The sequence below is a fragment of the Pipistrellus kuhlii genome, unplaced genomic scaffold (assembly GCF_014108245.1).
Source record: "Pipistrellus kuhlii isolate mPipKuh1 unplaced genomic scaffold, mPipKuh1.p scaffold_m20_p_2, whole genome shotgun sequence".
Taxonomy (NCBI): domain Eukaryota; kingdom Metazoa; phylum Chordata; class Mammalia; order Chiroptera; family Vespertilionidae; genus Pipistrellus; species Pipistrellus kuhlii.
Window position 1 is genome coordinate 165,363,878 of NW_023425515.1, and position 18,466 is coordinate 165,382,343.

Consider the following 18,466-nt stretch of genomic DNA (forward strand, 5'->3'; position numbering starts at 1 on the left):
AGACCTCCCCAGTGCATCCCCTTGCTGCATCCTCACAGCAGGCTGTCTTCTCTGTATTTTGCGAGTGGAGATATCAAGGCTCATAGAATCAGAGTGTCTTGCCAAGGCTCACACAATTAATAAAAAAAAGCTTGACCTTGAACTCAGTGCTCCTAATGTCTAGGCAACTCTTTCCCTTCATTTCTTCCATTGATGGTTCTCTTCTCTCTAGTTTTTTGTTTTTGTTTTTGTTTTGTTTTTTAACTATATTTTATTGATTTTTTACAGAGAGGAAAGGAGGGGGATAGAGAGCCAGAAACATCAATGAGAGAGAAACATTGACCAGCTGCCTCCTGCACAACCCCCACTGGGGATTTGCCTGCAACCAAGGCACCCTGACCGGAATCGAACCCGCGACCCCCCAGTCCACAGGCTGACAGTTCTATCCACTGAGCCAAACCGGTTACAGCTCTCTAGTTCTTGTCTCTGCAAGTTACCCAGGCACCTGCCCTCCCCATCCCAATTTTTCTACCCACCCATAAGCACCTTGGAGCAGCGGCTTTCTTGATGTGTTGACTGTTGTGTGCCTGGAGCCTGTCACAAAACTGGAAACCAGTGGATGCTTGCTGGGCTGTTGAAGGAATTGCAATTGGACTCCAGTTTTTTAAACTGGGATCCGTGGTCAGCATGGTCAAACGTGCAGATTTGTTATTGTGGGCGGACGTAATGGAATGGCTTATTATGCAAATACAAAGGTGAACAAGGGAAAGTGTTGTCTTATAAATGCATTTTTAAATTTCTTTTTCATTAACAAGACTACTCCACTTCTTGGTATGAGGAGCTCTGAGAAGGTATGTGTCAGTTCCTCAGGTCTTCTCACCGGGACCCAGCCCCTTGCTCCCGTGGTGAAACTTAGAAAACTGTGAGGGGACTGGAGCAGCTCTGAGTACACTGGAGTAGCTCAGAGTGAAGTCCAATGGCAGGAGAAGGCCCAGAGGGCTCCACGAGGACTCATCTGCAGGGGAAGGGTGGTTTGTGACCAAAGCTCAGCATCAGGGGTGAGGAGGACAGAGACACACGGGACTTCAATCAGCGTTTCAGTCAAGGATCACAAGCTATTTTAGGAAAAACGTCAGCACCACACCAGTCCCTGGCCTCCAGCCTCACTACGGAGCACAGTGTGGGTCTGACCCAGCAGAGCATCGCCACCTCGGTGGGCAGGCACCCGCCAGGATGCGCACAGTCAGTCTTCAGCAGGAACACCATGGGCACACAGTCAGTCTTCAGCAGGAACACCATGCATGTGGCAGGGCGGGAAATGAGAGTGCTAGCTGGGGCTTCTGCTCCCGCTCTGTGTTGTGGAGTTGGAGGCGGGACTGGGCTGCGTTAGACGAAGTCCTCAGGGTTCTTGGGTCAGTTCGGGAGAGTGGAGGCTCCTGCACGGATGCTGCACTTCCTGCTAATGAAGGGTTGGGATGGGTGATTAGTTGGAAAAATAAGAGATGCCCTTATATGTACCCCTATCAGGCGTCTTCAAACTACGGCCCGCGGGCCACATGCGGCCCGCAGAGGAGTCTGATCCGGCCCGCCAGGTTTTTCGGGCAGTGAGCGCAGCCGAGGTGTTACAGTAGGAATTAGTAGTTCATATAGTCCGGCCCTCCAGCTCTCTGAGGGACCGTGATCTGGCCCCCACTTTAAAAAGTTTGAGGACCCCTGCTAGATGGTGAAATACTCTTACAAGTTACAGGACCAGTCAGCGTTATCCACCGTGTCTCTAGCGACAGTCACACACAGGCCTATATTTTTAAAATTGACAACGGCAGTTGCATACACATGCGTGCCATGCTGTAGTTCACAAAGCTCTTTGCCATTCACGCTCTTCTCTGAGCCTCCTGCCAGCCCTGTGAGATAAGCATGGCAGAGGGGTGGGTGAGATAAGCATGGCAGAGGGGTGGTCCTTAGGAAACTCAGGCTCAGAGAGGGGCTGTAACTTGCGCACAGTCACCAATGAGTCATGAGGCCCGGTCCCGCCCCTGTCGTAGGGTTCCCAGGCTGCCCCGGGGAGGCCAGGCGCCAGGTCCCTACCTTGCCTGCTCACAGCAGCATCAGCACCACGATGGCCATGACCATGAGGACTCCAGCCAGGATGCACAGGCCCAGGAAGACCATGTCGCTGGTGTCCTGGGCCACCAGGGCTGCAGGGCCCGGCAGTGCCTCCGCCTCGTCCGCGGGGGGCGCTTCCTGCAGGTGCTCGGCCGTGGCGGCGTAGGGCCCCAGCCAGTCGGAGCCGGACAGCAGGCGGACAGAGGCCTCCTTGCGCCGGGGCTCACAGAGGACCTCGTACTGGTGCACGTCCTCCCGCCCGCCGGCCGAGAAGTCGATGTACAGCGTGCTGACGATCACCGAAGTGTTGTTCCTCCTCTGTGGGGTCACAAGGGGTCACTCACACTGAAGGGGCCCAGAACTGACCCCGTGCCCCTACACATGTGGGGACTCGGTACCAAGGGGGCAGAACCCAGGAGCCCAGGCCCTAGTCCCAGCTTGGTCACCGACTCGCTTCCCGCATGAGCCTCCGTGTCCCCTCCTGTAGAAGTTCTCTGTGAGGTGTCTGGAAGGACAGTGTCAGATGGCAGGGCCCGGTATGTGCTCTGGCTTCACAGATAGTGACATAACCACGGGGACACCTGCCATGCTCCAGGCTTTGTAACCTAAGGACATTCTCTCATTGAATTCTCACAATCCTCTCTTGCTGGTATCATTTCTTTTCTTCCTTTTTATTATTTTTTTATATATATATTTTAAACTAAATTACATACATGTTATTTTCAAAACTTGAATGTCAAGAGCAAAACTCTGGCTATTAAATAATAACAACAGTGCCAATGCAAAACAACAAAATGAGGAATCAGAATTATGGACATATTAATATTTTTAGCTACTAAATGAGTCTCTTTTGTTGCTGGTGTAGATTTACTCAGAGTCCTTGGACTTGCTGCACAAGACTTTGCAGAAGACTGGAAGCTAACAGATGCTAGCATGAGCAGGAACATGATTAAAGAAGTAGCTTCCACTTCAGTCTTTAATTTCTTCAGATGACTCCATGTTGGCACCTCAGTCCCTTGCGTAGCTCTCAGTTTTCTTCTCCCCCTTTGCTGTCGTCTGGGCAACTCTCAGTCCCTTTGGGTGAAGGGACACAGGAGCTTCTCTGAGTCCATTGTGATGACGGACCTAACACTCTGGCACCCAAATTGGCTGCATTGCTCCTTCTTTCCTTTCATTTTGAACCCAGGGTTCAACCCTACAACACTCCGGGCCCGGCTGCTCTGGGCCTGGATGCTGCTCCGGGCCTGGCTGCTGCTGCTCTGGGCCTGGCTGCTGCTGCTCTGGGCCTGGCTGCTCTGGGCCTGGCTGCTGCTGCTCCGGGCCTGGCTGCTCTGGGCCTGTCTTGCTGGTATCATTAATGTCCCCACTTTACAGATGAGGACACCGAGGCCCTGAGATCAAACCCCTTGTCTGTAGCCGCACAGCACACAAGTGACAGGGAACACATTCTCACCCAGATCTGCCCGATCCTTCATCAGAACATGGGACCACACAGTTTACTCTCCCTCCCTCGGCCATTTACAGATGTGAGGACCGGGGCCTGGCAAAGGCAGCAGTGCCAGGACCTCGGTCTGGAGGCCAAGGCGCCTGCCTCCCAGGGGGAAGCTCTGTTCCTGCTATTACGTGACCTTCCTCCTGGAATCTCTCTCCCACGTGTGTCTGCAGCAATTATGTCCCTGCTGTGGAGTCCCTGGCGACCAAAGTGGCACCACCTTGAGGCTGGGAGGAGCCATTGAGGAGTGAGGTGTGAGGTCTGGCACGCTGCTGTCCTCCCAACCCCCACGGGTGGGGAAGACAGGAGTCTAGCTGCCCTGAGATGGTGAAGTGTTCAGGCGGGGACTGGGAGGCAGTGTTTATTTATTTATTTTTAAACATGTTTTTATTGATTTCAGAGAAGAAGAGAGAGGGAGAGAGAGAAGGAGAAACAACTATGATGAGAGGGGATTATTGATCGGCAGCCTCCCGCACGCCCCCCTCTGCGCGCACCCCCTCCCCCACCAGGAATGGAAACTCAACCTCCTGGTTCATAGGTCGATGCTCAGCCACTGAGCGGGGCCAGGGGCAGTATTTATTTATTTATTTATTTATTTATTTATTTATTAAATATATTTTTATTGATTTTTCACAGAGAGGAAGGGAGAGAGATAAAGAGCTAGAGACGTCGATGAGAGAGAAACATCGACCAGCTGCCTCTTGCACACCCCCTACCGGGGATGTGCCCACAACCAATGTACATGCCCTTGACCGGAATCGAACCTGGGACCTTTCAGTCCGCAGACGGACACTCTACCACTGAGCCAAACTGACCTCAGCCAGGGGCAGTATTTAGATGGGCAGACTATGTGGTCTGCAGTGGAGCAGGGGTGGGTGGGGCTGCTCACTCCCACCCTCCCGAAATCTGCAGCAGCCGAACCCTCTTCAGGTTGCCCAACTGCCCCTGCCCAGGGGCGGCATCTCTGAGACGAGGCTTCTAAACACCAAAGCTGCTCAAGCGGAGCGAGCAGTGTGAGAGTCCCATCTCCGGACGCTTCGGAGGAGGGAGTGTTGTTGACCAGGTGACCTTGAGGGTCCCTCCCAACAGTGGTTTCCCAGAGGCCCCGGGTCCAGGTCCCTGAGGAGCCCTGGCACTTGTGCCCTCGGCCTGGCAGCCACCACGCCCTCTGAGGAGGATGCTGTCCTGGGTTTTCATAACAATCGGGGTGCGGAGCAAGAAAAAAGACCTGAGAGGGGAGGGACCAGTCAAAGGGTCGAAGTGAATCTGCATCAGGGAGGTGGGAAAAAATCACACAGTGATGAGTGAGAGGCTGAGGAGGAGAGACCACGGGAGACGTTGCAGTGATGAAATCAAGTCCGAGGTGCTGTCTGCGATGCCCAGAAAGGCTGCCGTGGCTCCGGGCCTGAGAGCCACACACCTGAGAGCCGCTCAGGGTGGAGCCTGCTTCTCTCCATCTAGGCCCTCAAAGTGTGACACTAAGCATCGGCGAGACTCAGCTTCTCTCCTTCTGTCTCCGTGATATCCACTCCGAGGTTCTGTGACTCCAAGGCTCTGTGATTCCCAAGTGCCAAGTTCTGGTGCCAGTTCCATGACTCAGAGTCTCTGTGAGCTCCTCCCCCTAGACTACAGGATTTCTTGTTTTATGATTCCTTGTCTTCATCATCTCATGGTTCTGTGGGACATGTTCTGCCCCAAAGAAAGCCCTGGGGGACTTAGGTCACAGACTGGGGTATGGGCAGATTATCTTAGCCGCCAACACTACCGCCCCTCCAGCCCCCTCCTTCTCTCAGATCAAAGCTGTGGCTGCTGGGAGGTGGGGGGAGCAGGGGTGGGCCGGAGGGGCCGGAGGCTTATATTCGGCTAATGTTGGGGGTGGGAGCATGGTTTGCTGGAAAGCATGTGATTTCTGGCAAGTCCCCAGATGCCAAGGCTGGGGGCCGCCCTGAGAGAGGCCACTGTTCCCTCTCCCCCTCTCCCCACCTGACCTGTCCCTGAGAATGCAGACACCCAGGGTGCCCGGGGCACTGCTCCTCGACTCAGAGGCCCAAGCCTGGGTGTAAGGTTTCCAAAGTACAAGGCTGGTAGAAAAAACTCATTTGCAAGCCTCACTGCCTCTGGAGGGAGGTGGGTCCTGGAACTTGAAGGGCCCTTTTGTTTTGTGGAGCCCGGGGAGGACTGGCTCATGGGGCTGGGGGAAGGGCGGCAGGGGGCGGCAGGGCTCCCATAGCTCTGCCTGAGGAGGGGCGAGGACCAGGTGGCCTGTGGGAGGGACCTCCAATGGGGGCTTTTGGTTGGTGCGGGCTGTGCAGTGAGCCCCCCTTCTCTGTCGCCCTTATTTGAGCTCTTTGTTGTGTCTCCACAGAGCATGTTTGCTGCAGTAAAGCCCAAGGGGCTGATTTGGTCCCCAGACTTGTTCAGTCACTTTAGCCGGAGGAGAAGCTGCATCCTCAGGAATGGCTGTCAGAGCACCTGGGCCCGCCCACCCGCCCCTCTCCAGCCCCTACCTGAGACTCGGTGCCGCAGGTGTCGAAGCGGGCCTGGATCCGGAAGGTGCCGTCCACCTCCTGGGCCGCACAGCGCCGGCTGCCCAGGTAGACCTGGGTCCGCCCCAGCGGGGCCAGCGCCTGCGTGGAGATCAGGATCTGGAAGTCCATGCGGGAGCAGCTCACGTTCATGGGCACAACTGGGGACAGGAGGAAGGAGCTGGAGGCAGTAGGGGCAGGCAGCCTGACTCCCCTCCGCCCCCTAGCTCCCACCCCCGGGGGGTGAACAGGAGAACGGTGAGGGAGAGCCCTCAGGGGGGAGTTCTATGCAGTCCTATGGGGAAGGTCTTACAGGCGTCTTCAAACTACGGCCTGCAGGCCACATGTGGCCCTCAGAGGAGTCTGATCCGGCCCGCCAGGTTTTTTGGGCAGTGAGCGCAGCCGAGGTGTTACAGTAGGAATTAGTAGTTCATATAGTCCGGCCCTCCAGCTCTCTGAGGGACCGTGATCTGGCCCCCACCTTAAAAAGTTTGAGGACCCCTGGTAGATGCATCATCACTCCGTGTAACTCCATCAGACAAGCTGCCCACCCATCAGACAGATGCAGGCCTGCATCTCGGTGTCCACTGAGCCTCACCCAGAGCTTGGCAAGCGCAGTGAATGCTGAATGAGTGAGTGAGTGAGTGAGTGAGTGAGTGCGTGCGTGAACAAATGCATATTCTTCATCATAATAAAAGCTACTGCTTGCTGATCACTTTGCCATGTGTCCGGCAATTCATTTATTGGTTAACAAATATTGATTGAGGACCTACTATGTGCAGGCACTAATCTAAGCACAATAGATACAGAAATGGAGGAGAATGCCCAGCTGAATATCCCTCCCCACTAGGAGCGTACACCGTGGCCCTGCCAGGGGACAATAAATATGTAAAATACACTAAGTGTCTGCGTGGTCAGCGGGCAAGCCAGGCCAAGAATAATGACGGAGCGGAGTGTGGGGCTGGGAACGGTGGTGAAGAAGCCTCACTCTCAGCATGAGGACGACCCCCGGAGGTGACTGTGACGAACCCCCCTCCCCACAGCTCTGAGAGGCGAGGCTCTGAGAGGCGAAGTGTTTGCTGTGGTTCAGTTGGGAGCTTAACCATCCAGCCTGCAGGATTCAGAGGCCCTGAGTCTTCACCCTCCCCGGGACCCCCTGCCCCCTCCCAGCCACGACGGTGCGGCTCAAGGGCTGGGTCTGTGCAAGCACGTGCATGCGTGCGTGAATGTGTGTGCGTGTGTGAGTGTGTGTGTGTGTGTGTGTGTGTGCGCGCGCGTGTAGGGGGAGGGAAGGGGGTGACTGGTGGGCGGAAGGGAAGGAGCTGGCAGGAGAGGCCTGGAACTCTCTGCGCCTCTTCCGGAAATGCCTCAGACATATTTCAGCCTCTGGTGTCTGGGCCGTCGGGGATTTATGGGCCGCCGTCTCCCGCGATGATCGCGGTGGCGCTGAACTGTGTGTCACCTCTGATTGATGCTGGGCCGTCCTCTATCCCGGAGGCCGCCGGCAGCCTGGGCCACATCTGGCGCCTTGCCCAGCACGAGTGCCCCCGTCTGACCCCGGGCTCCCACCAGACCCGGGAGGGAGTGGGGGTGAGGTGGGGTGAGAGGGGGGCTCCTGCCCCTGAACAGGAGCCAGGATTACTGCTGCCCGCCCCCCCCCCCCCACACACACACACACAGTCTCCAGAGGCACCCGAAGGAGAAGGGACTTCTCTGAGATCTCACAGAGCTAGGAGTGGACCCAGGCCAGAGCCCAAAGGGACTGCAAAGGTCCTCCAGCCAATGTCCTCATGTTACAGGTGGGGAAACTGAGACCCTCACCCCCAGGGCCCCCCTGAGAGAGAGTGACTTGCCAGCAGGCGGTGGCAAAGCCCGTGGCTCCTGGCTCTCCAGAGTACAGTCTGAGAAGGGATCCCTCTAACCGGGGACAGTTCCCTTCTCCCAGCTCAGGGTGGAGCTGACCGAGGCCCAGAGAGGGTGGGTCTGCCCAGCTCACTTCTCCGCTACTGTCGGCTGCAGCTCTGCTGTTTCCACCCACCAACCCCCCTGGCACCTGAGGTGAGGAGAGAGGAGAGCTCTTTCCCATGAAGAGCAGGCCTGAGGCACAGGAGAAAGAAATCCACCTTCGGCACGGCTGCCCTCCCAGCCAGGCTCTGTGACCTGTGTCACCGCATTTCATCCTAACGGCTGACGTCCGGGCATCCATCAGCCCCTTTTACAGAGGAGCCCCGAGGCAGGCGGGTGGTCAGTGAGGGGCAGCATTTGGATGCTGACCCTGGTCTGTCTGAGCCCAGCTGTGGGCCCCTCCCCGGGGCCCGGCCCAGCCACGCAGGGAGGCAGGGGAGTGATTTCTGGTCTCGGCTGTGCCGCTCTCGGCCCACGCGGCCGCACTGAGGTCCTGTCCTCTCTCTGCACCTTCGTGTCCACACCCGCACAGCCAAGAGCTCCCGCCGGTCAGGCGGAGGGCAGAGTGGGTCCGGGACCCATGGCCCAGGGGAGCCCGCTGAGAAGAGGGGCGTGGTGGTGAACGCTGTCAGCTGGCAAATCTCACGGGCACTTTGGAGGCTGGGAACGCTGAGTGGTTCCCAGCCTCCTCTGCCGCCAGGCATGGCCACCTGACCAAGGTCAAACCAGTGAGACCAAGAAGAGATCCTTTGGCGGCTTCTGAGAATGGTTTTGCTTTCCTGATAAAAGGACATTGGTGGCCGGCACCTCGCCTACCCCCTTCCAGCCTTGAACAGGGATGTGAGGCCCAGAGCTGTGGCAGCCATTTTGCAGAACCGAGGCCAAGAGGCTCCAGAGGAGCTGGGACAGGGGGAGTCCCTGAACCAGCACAGAAGCTGCCTGACTCCAGACTTGTTCTGGGATGAAAACAAAAGCCATCTGTTCAAGCCACGGTCACTCAGGACTTCGGACACAAGCAAGGCTGGTCGGCTTCTATGTGGTTACACCAGTTGTTTACCATAAATAATATTACCATATTTCATATTACCTCTGGCTAGAGCAGTGGTCGGCAAACTGCGGCTCGCGAGCCACATGTGGCTCTTTGGCCCCTTGAGCTTTTAGCAAAGGCCAGCTTAGGAGTACCCCCAATTAAGTTAATGACAATGCACCTACCTAGACAGTTTAAAGTTTAAAAAATTTGGCTCTCAAAAGGAATTTCAATCGTTGTGATATTTGGCTCCGTTGACCAAACACTTTGCCGACCCACTGGGCTAGAGGATCAAGATCAAGAGAGGCCAGATGGAGAGGGAAGAGCCGGGTGAGAAGGGAGGAGAGACTGCAGGGCTGGGAGCTGGAAGGGCAGGTCCCTGCAATAGTGGCAATCAGCCCGGGCCACACTGGTGCAGGCTCAGAGGTCCCAGAGGAGGCGCTGGCGGTGGGGGGCCCGGGAAGAGGATGGGGAAGCCAGTTTGTGGGATGGAGGAAGGAGGCTGCGAAGACCTGGAACCCCCAGTCTCGCCTTCTCCTCCCGCCCCCCCCCCGCCCCCTGCACCCCGCTGACCTCCAATGTAGGCCACGGAGAAGCCCCTGCGGGAGGCGCTGCGGTCGGCGTGGAGCAGGAGCAGGAGCTGGTTGCGGCTGGAGGTGACGGGCGGGGGCAGGTGGCGGCCGCACCAGCGCCCCAGCAGGGGCGCCTCCTCGCTGGCCCCGTCGAAGGCCGCCAGGTGGTCGAAGTCGCAGGTCTTGGTGAGGCTGTTGGGCCCCTCCAATTCCAGGTCCAGGAAGAACAGCTTGACCCGGTAGCCGGGAGGCAGGCGGATGGTCCAGTGGCAGCGCACGTTGTTGGGGTAGGCGCTGGGGTAGTGGGGGCTGGAGAAGTTGCCCCGCACGGCTGTGTACACCTCCTGGCATTCCCCTGGGAGGAGCGGGCAGAAGGAGCCATGGTGAGAAGGATGGAGACTGTCACTTACGGCAGCAGCCGCCGTTGGAGCAACAGTCACTATCGTGGTCCCAGCAGCACCGTGGCGGATTGTGGGCTCCAGGGCAAACCAGGCAATCCATCCCAAAGCCGGTGCTAGCCCGAGGCCAGCTGAAAGCCGGACTCTCACTCCTATTGAAGCTCCCCTTCAGGAGTGCTGGCTCTGATAGGAATTCAAACACAGGCCCTATGACCGTCCTCAGAGTGGAGTCCGGACTTGGACGTGACCCTGTGGTTCACGATCGGACCTGGCCCCTTTCCTCACTGCCCCTCACCCACCCCACCTTCCGGCCTCACACACAGCTAGTACTGCACGCACAGCGAGCCCTCCCTGTCCTCCATGCCTGTGCACAGGCAGATCCCTCAGCTTGGAGCCCCCTTCCCTTCCTTCTGCCTCTGGCTGACTCCTTCAGAGCACTGTCTAATTCTCTCCCCCCGTCTGCCCAATTCTCCCCGCTTCCAGGCTGCCCTCCGTGATTCTTCCTGTTACATAGCAGAGGTCACAGTGAGCTGTCTGTCACGGTCTGTTTCCTTTTCCATCTCCTCCTGTGGAGGGCGCACACCCAAGGGTTCATTCGCTCACTCGTACCAACAGTTCATTGAATGCCTGCCACGTGGCAGGTGCAAAGACAAGCCCAGAGGGGCTCCCGGTCAGGCAGGGGAGATCAGCAGGCAAACCACACCCAGCAGCAGTGTGTGAGAGCAGTGCTAACCCTTGGGTTGATTCTGGGGGGACCAGGAAGGCTTCACCGAGGAGGTGGCGTGTTCACGCCTCGGCGTTGGCTGGGCAGGAAAGGCCGTGCGAGAGCCTTCCAGGCGGCGAGAGGGCAGAAAGCACGGAGCCCGGACAGGGTCCGGTGCCCCCTCTGCCCGCACGCATGCGGGGACGCGGGCCCCGGCGCGCACAGGGGTCCGGGCCGCCCAGGCCCTCCTACCTGAGAAGAAGTAGGCCTTGAAGCCCCGGCCTCCGATGTTGAAGTCGGACTTGAAGACCACCTGCAGCTCGAAGCCCCGGGACACCAGGGCGGGGGGCCGGGCGCCTCCGCAGAAGCGGTGCCCGCGGGCGGGCCCCGGCGCCCCCAGCACCGCCACGTAGTCGTAGGCGCACTCGGCGCTGCCCTCCACCTGGAAGTCTGCGAACACCAGCTTGACGGTGGCGGGGCCGGCGGCCCGGATCACCCAGCGGCACTCCGCGTCGTTGGGGTAGTGGTCGGGGTACCCGGGGCTGGTGAGGACCCCCGACAGGCCCGTCAGGACGCCGCCGCACGCATCTGTGAGCGAGCCCGTGGTGAACCAAGCTTCCTCCTTCCCCGCGGATCCCCTCCCAAGGGAACCCCGCGCCCCAACGTGCCACCCCCTCAGGCCTGGGCACCTCGTCACCACCCACGGGGCACTCGCCAAGTGGCAGGCACAGGCCAGGCCTTGGCGCCCACACCGCCTTTGTAAACGTCACCATAAATAACCCTATGCTGTGGGGGGTGCGGGGTTAGGGTTAGCGTCCCATCTTACAGTCAAGAAGATGGAAGATCAACCAGAGGACTTGTACGCATGCACAGAAGCCCAACCGATGGACACAGACAACAGGGGATGAGGGCATGAGTGAAGGGGGTGGGGGGTGGGGGGGTTAATGGGGGAATAAGGACACATATGTAACACCTTAATCAATAAAGAAATTTAAAAAAGAAGAAGAAGATGGAACCCCAGGAAGTTAAGTAACTTACCATGTGAGTTTGGGTTCACCTGGGCTCTGAGACAGGATTTGAGCTCAGTGAGTTTGTGTGGGAGACACGGGTGCCCGGGTGGGGGTGAGGGCGTGAGGGACACCAAAGGGAAGGGAAGGGGAGGGGAGGGGAGGCGGCCACTGACAGGCGTTGCCAAGCCAGCGGCGGAGCCCTGTGGGGAACCCCGCAAAGCATTCACCTCAGAGTGATGTCGCCTAAGACTAGGGAAGTGGGGCGCTCATACACCCACTCCCGGGGATCCAGGCCGGGGTGCTGGGGTACAGGTGACCAGCGGGGCTTCAGAGAAAGCCCTCAAGCAAAGAGACGAGGAGGTTGGCAGGGGTCATTAAAGTGACAAGGCCCGAGGGACGTGGGCGGGGCCCTGACAGCAGATCTGGTAACGTGGACAACGGGGTCTGACTGATGGCAGAGCCTGTGCACATGACCTTGTGATGTTCACTGTCCCCTCCTGCCAGGCCAGGGGGGTGCAGAGGCTGAGGTGCCTGAGTTCAGAAATGCTATTAAGCCTCCCTAACAGGTGAGGAAACGGAGGCTCAGACAGAGGATCTGACGAAGTAGAGAGAGGCTTGAAGTCTGGAGACAGGTGTCCTCCCAATGCTGGCTCCTATTAGCTGTGTGACCCTGGGCAGGTCACTCGGCCTCTCTGAGCCTCATGGGAACATTAGCAATCGTAAGACCTGCCCAGCCTGATCCACTGGGCTCGGATTCATGCAGAGCCTGAAAAGGTGTATTGTGACCAGTATAACCAGGAGGTGGTTGATGATGAATGCTGGGACTAGCTGGGGCCACCAGCAGGGAGTGCACACTCGGGTGTATTTCCTGGGACTGTGCTGGGCCGCTAAGGACTTCCCTTCTGAGCTGTGTGACCTTGGAGGTCTCTCTCTGGACTCAGATGTGTTGTTTGTGAAATGAGAGGGCAGGTCTGACAATCTCTGATCCCTTCCAAGGGAAACACCTTAGGAGACTTGGCACTTGTGCTCGGGGCTCCCCAGTGGCCGCCGGGAGCATCGCTCTCCAGGCATCTGGTGCGAATCTCATCCTCACGCTGTATTCAAACCATGTTTTAATGCTGTGGAAGGCAGAGTCCACAGTAACGTCTCACATGTAAAAATTTAACTCACTGGAGGCCACACATATTGACTTTCGTCTTCAGTGATGGGCTTATAATAAGGAAATGTTAAAAATAGGAGCTTACAAAATAAATGCACACACTAAAATGCCGCCTTTATCTCTGTCAGGGATTAACAGAAGATTCCATCTGATAAAAGGGGACCACTGCTTTAAAGAAGGCTGGAACACACTGCCCTTGGTATTATGACTTGGATATCTAAACATCCTAAAAATCTAAGGGTCTAAGGTTCCAAAACTGCTATTAAATCAGCCTGTGATTTCTTGTGTTTTAGCACCTACAGTTCTCTGCCTCTGAAGCCAGAGAGAGCTGGGCCCACCTGCCCCCGCTGCCGTTGGCGGACTGTGTGCGGGAGCCTCGGTGGCCTAGCGCTCCAGCTCCCAGGAAGAAGGCTTTGGCTTTGGCCTTGGGAGGAGGCAGGGGGTGTTTGTGAGAGGAGCCTCAGGCAGGCGGCTGAGTCAGGGAGAGCAGCCAGGAGAGCCAGGCCTCTGCCTCCCTCGGGGACTGCAGGCAGCAGTGGAAGGAGGGAGGGGTCGGGACCCAGATGCTAGTAGGAGACGCGAGTTCGGAAAGGCTTTGGGAGGGAGAGCACACCAGGTCCACACAGACCCTGTGCCCCTCCGTCGGAGGACTTGGGAGGTGGGTGGGTCACGTGAATGTGAATCAGAGGGGCCCACAGCAGTGACAGCATGGCGCCCTCCTGTGCCTGAATGCCAGGGCAGGGATAAGAAGGATAAGAATGGTGGGAACTGGTTTGGCTCAGTGGATAGAGTGTCAGGCCTGCAGACTCAAGGGTCCCAGGTTAGATTCTGGCCAAGGGCATGTATCTTGGTTGCGGGGACATCCCCAGTAGGGGGTGTGCAAGAGGCAGCTGTTCAATGATTCTCTCTGCAAGAGGCAGCTGATCAATGATTCTCTCTCATCAATGTTTCTAACTCTCTATTCCTTTCTCTTCCTTTCTGTAAAAAATTAATAAAATATGCTTAAGAAAAAAAAGAAAAGAGGTTATTTATATATATATAAATAACTTATATATATATATATATATATATATATATATATATATATATCTTATCCATATATATATATGGATAAGAACGGGATGAGCTCGTGAGGCTGCGTCCTGAGCACAGAGAGACCCAGGGGCTCCCAGGAACAGGAAGATGGGAACCCACAACTACAGAGACTGCAAACGGAGGCTGCCTTTGCCCCATGAGCCACGAGAGCAGGGTCATCAGGATTCCGGAGCAGCCTCCCCGCCAAGATGCCAGCCCCTGCAAGCCTTCCCCCGCCTCCACCGCAGGCCCGCCCTCCGCACCGCCAAGGCCCCCTTGCCTTTCTGGTAGCCTGCGGAAAAGCCACGGCTGGCCACGTGCTTGTCCGAGTGGAAGATGACCGACAGGATATGCCAGGAGGAGGTGAAGGGTGGCGGGGGCACCTGGCCGCAGAACCGCCCCAGCAGGTTGCCCTGGTCCCCCGCGGCCCCGTTGTAGATCTCCAGGAAGTCGAAGCCGCAGGTGTCGTGGTACTCCAGGTCAAAGGCGTGGAAGGTGAGGAGTACGGAGGAGCCCTCGGCCACCACGATCAGCCAGCTGCACTCCGTGTTGTAGGGGTAGAGTCCGGGGAAGTTGGGGCTGGAGAAGTTTCCAGAAGGTGCTGAGAGCACTCCCCCACATTTGACACCTGGGGTAAGAGGGAAGAATGGCTCAGAGTCAGCACTGGGGTCTCGGTGGTGGGCCCAGCGGCAAAGTCGGGTTATCGGGGTGGGATGAAGGAGCACGGGGGCATGGTCCTAAGTTAATTCATTCATTCATTCATGTAGTTGTGCATTTGTTTATTTATTCAAGTATGTATAAAGCATATTTATTCATTCAACAAATGTTATTTGAGTGCTAGGCATTGTTCTAGTTGCTGGGGTTATAGCAAGAACAAAACAGATGAAATTCCTGCCTTCATGGAGTTTATATTTGGTGGGGAAGACAGACAACAAACATAATAAGCAAAATACAGAGTACATTAAATAGTTATACCAGTAAGTGCTACGGAGAAAAGGCAGGGAAAGGAGACGGTGTCAGGGTGAGCCAATAACTTTAGATAAAATAAGGCCATGTGTTAAGCCCTGGACAAGTGCAGGAGGGAATTTAAAAATTTAAAGAAATAATAATCCCTCACCCTCACCCTATTTGAAAATGTGCACAACCTATTATAATGCTATAAAGTATATTCTTTTTTTAAATCCTCACCCGAGGAGTGAGGAAATTTTTTCCATTGAGTTTTAGAGCGAATGGAATGGGGGGGGGGGGGGGGGAGAGAGAGAGAGAGAGAGAGAGAGAGGAGAGAGAGAAACATTGATGTGACAGAGACACATCGATTGGTTATCTCACACACAGGCCCTGACCTGGGGTGGGGATTAGACCTGCAACCCAAATACATGCCTTTGACCAGGAATTGACCCCAAGACAATCTGGTGCACAGGCCCACGCTCTAACCGCTGAGCACACTGGTCTGAGCAAAAGCATTTTCTTTTATGTACATATTTGCTTATAGTTTTAAAAAGAAAACAATGGAAGGAAATGAGTTATTCTCTGTCAGGGGAAAGAGGAAACAGGCATGACTGCTGGAACTCTTTACCTGCAAGTTGTTCTATCATTTTGACTATATAATTATGAATAATATTCATATAATTTTTAAATTATAAAAAAATATTTAAGTAACCCTTAACTATCCCAAACCAAAAAATTTAACTATATATCTAGTTGAAGGCACAGTCACATGGAGAAAAATGACTGCCGCATGACTTTGAAAGACTATTTCGACTGTACATTCCTGGTGGAATAGATCCAAGAACAAAACCACAAAGAAATCATAAAGTCTATTCAGCAGACTAACTATTTGGAATAATAGTAAATACTGACACTGCATTTTATATATTGAAATAGAGCAAGTATGCTGATGTCGACAGCAATGAAGGCTTCGGTGTGATAGTGACAAATATAAAAATTAAGTAAAACCCTGTGGTCCTTCATTTGAATTGAAAACATAGTATGAATTTAAGATTTTTTTAAACTTCTTTTTAGAATTTTTTTTATTTCTAAAAAATCATTTTTGGGTTCTGTTCACTAAAAAGGCCTAAAAGAAACAATGTGACAGCCATATTTTGCACCCTCTGCCATAGATTACGGTTATTATGTCCAGAGAATGAAGCGGGGCTCCTTAGAGAACCATGGCTCCAGGACAGGAAATACACACAATACACTCGGGACATCTTGTCACACCAGAAAGCAGAGAAGCTTCTGGAGTCTGCCGGGATTGTGTCTAAAGATGCCTACCTGCAGGGCTCCACTGGCTGCACAGGGTACAATTTGAGCATCAAAAGAGAGTAATGATTGCGGTGGATGGAAACACAGTAAATACGTAAACATTCATGCATTCATAATACAATGCTAAAGAAATCAAAAAGAAACTCACTGATTTCCTTTAGTGGTTGCTGGGGCATAAACTCATTTTTTTAAAAAATTAATATTTAGAGAAAGAATTAAGCATCTACTTTGCCTTTCCTGTTGTGGACTGTGTTTTGGGATAGCCAAACAGCCGATGAAGGTACACTGTGATTTATAGCTTGACTGCAGAAAGAAAGGCCACGCTAAGAAAACGTAATTTTGTAAACCTTAACGAAATAATTACCTCTCTCTCTCTCAATCAATAAGACTTTTTTTTTTTTTTAAAATAAAAAGTTCCTGTAAGAGAAGACACCCTCACGGAGCATGTGTCCTGTCCCAGGACTGTGCCGATTCCCAATGGGCCCTCCCTGGGGGCTCACAGTGGGAGGTGGGGAATGGGAGGGGGAAAGCCAAGCAAATGAGACCAAGTCCTGCAGCGTGATTGTGCTCTGGCCACACTGGGGCCCGGGGGCGGGGGGCCAGCCTTGCTGCGGCCAGCACTCTTAGAGGGGGGACAAGATTCACAGAGGAGGTGGTATCTGAGTTTGACTAGGAAAAACGAGAAGGTATGTTTGTTCGGAAGGTTTGGAGAGAGGGAATGGCATGAGCAAAGGCTCAGACCACCATCGCTTCTGAGCCTCAGTCGTGTGTCTGTAAAATGGGGAGAAGGGCACCTCCCTGGCTGGGTCGCTTCAGGCAGTGAGGCACAAAGCCATGCAGGGCTGCGGTATGCACACCGGCCACACCCCCTGCCCCCTGCCTGGCCGCGGGGTCAGGCCAGGGCGGGAACGCTGTCTGCTTCCTGCCTGTATGGTGGGGACAGAGGGAGTCTGTCTGGTAGCTGTCCTTGTCCTTCTCCAGCCGTCCCACAGGACAGGAAAAGCCGTGGCAGAGTTGACGCAGAACTTCTATGGCCCAGGAGGCCCTGGCACCACCAGGAGGGACCCAGCCAGGCACCCTGACCCTCAAGGTCACCCAAGGCCACCAAAGCCTGGGTCCTGGAGAATGGGGCCAGCCAGCTCCTCCCACTCCCCAGGCATGAAGTGAGACACCTGGTGTCACCCACGAGGTGACTGGAAAGTTATGTTTCCTTCCTGAGTCCCCCCCCACCCCGCCCTGCCCCACCCCTTCCACCCCTCCCCACCCCTGTGAGCCTGCAGACAATGAGGCTCCAGCGGTGGTTTGCTGAGCCCCAAACGCATGCACACCCCTTGAAATGATATCGCTGTCACTCCCCAGACCCCCACACAGCACTCGAGGGGCTAAGGGCACAGTGGCCTGGGCTGGGGTGCGGGCAGAGGGCTCAGAGAGCCCGAAGGAGGGAGCGTCTGAGGAGGATGAAGGGACCTGGGAAGGTTCCTGGAGGAGGTGGTGTTTGACCTTCGACTGATGGAGGAGCCAGATGCTCTAAGGTGGGACAGACAAAAGGGACCCTCCAGGCAGAGGAGCCTCGGGTGAGAGCCGCCAGGGTGAGGCCTCTCCGGAGGGGTGTGACCCTGGGGCAGCTGGAAATTCTGTGGAAACCGGAGCCATGCTGCAGGGAGCTGACGGCCACAAGGAACTTTGATTTCACTGGGTCGGCAGGGGGAGGACAGCAGGCTCTCGGGGGCGGAACGAAGACCCCTTCCAGCCACAACCGGTGGCAGCAGTTCTCTGAGCCATTCCCTTCGCCGTGGCGGCCGGGCGGCCTCAGACAGGCTACGTAACCTCTCTCGCCCTCGGGTTTTTTCACCTGTAACACGGGGGACTAACACCCACCTTGGAGTCTGTTGTGAAGATTAAATGCAATCACAAATGGAAAGCATCCAGCCCATAGCAGGCGCTCAGTAAGTTCTCTCTTCCCCCACCTCAGAAGCGAATGCATTCCCAACTCAGCCAACTTCCCAAAGGGTCCCCTGCTTCCTGCCCTCCCCCCAACCCCCCACAGAAACCTCCCGGGACCCCCGCTGCTGCCTGCCCACTGCTCTCCCCTGCTCCCATCCTGGCCTGTCGCCAGGAGCTCCTACCTTTCATGGCTCGGGCCCTGGGGCCTGGGCCCAGCAGAGCCACTGCCAGCAGCAGACAGGACCCCAGCTCGGCCAGCATCTCCCCACCTGGGACCCCCCACACGTCTGTGGGCCAGGAGCACAGGGTC

General features: G+C 55.6%; 1 protein-coding gene across 1 annotated transcript; it reads right to left on the reverse strand.

The window, feature by feature from the left end:
• Positions 1-842: 842 nt before the first annotated feature.
• CDCP2 (CUB domain containing protein 2) lies at positions 843-18,466 on the reverse strand. The gene is made up of 7 exons (XM_036445170.2): positions 18,339-18,466; positions 14,228-14,575; positions 10,957-11,292; positions 9,605-9,958; positions 6,082-6,260; positions 2,065-2,400; positions 843-1,438 (listed from the first exon to the last, which is right to left on the reverse strand). The coding sequence occupies exons 1-6, from the start codon at positions 18,415-18,417 to the stop codon at positions 2,074-2,076; spliced, it is 1,623 nt and encodes a 540-aa protein (XP_036301063.2). The 5' UTR covers positions 18,418-18,466; the 3' UTR covers positions 843-1,438; positions 2,065-2,073.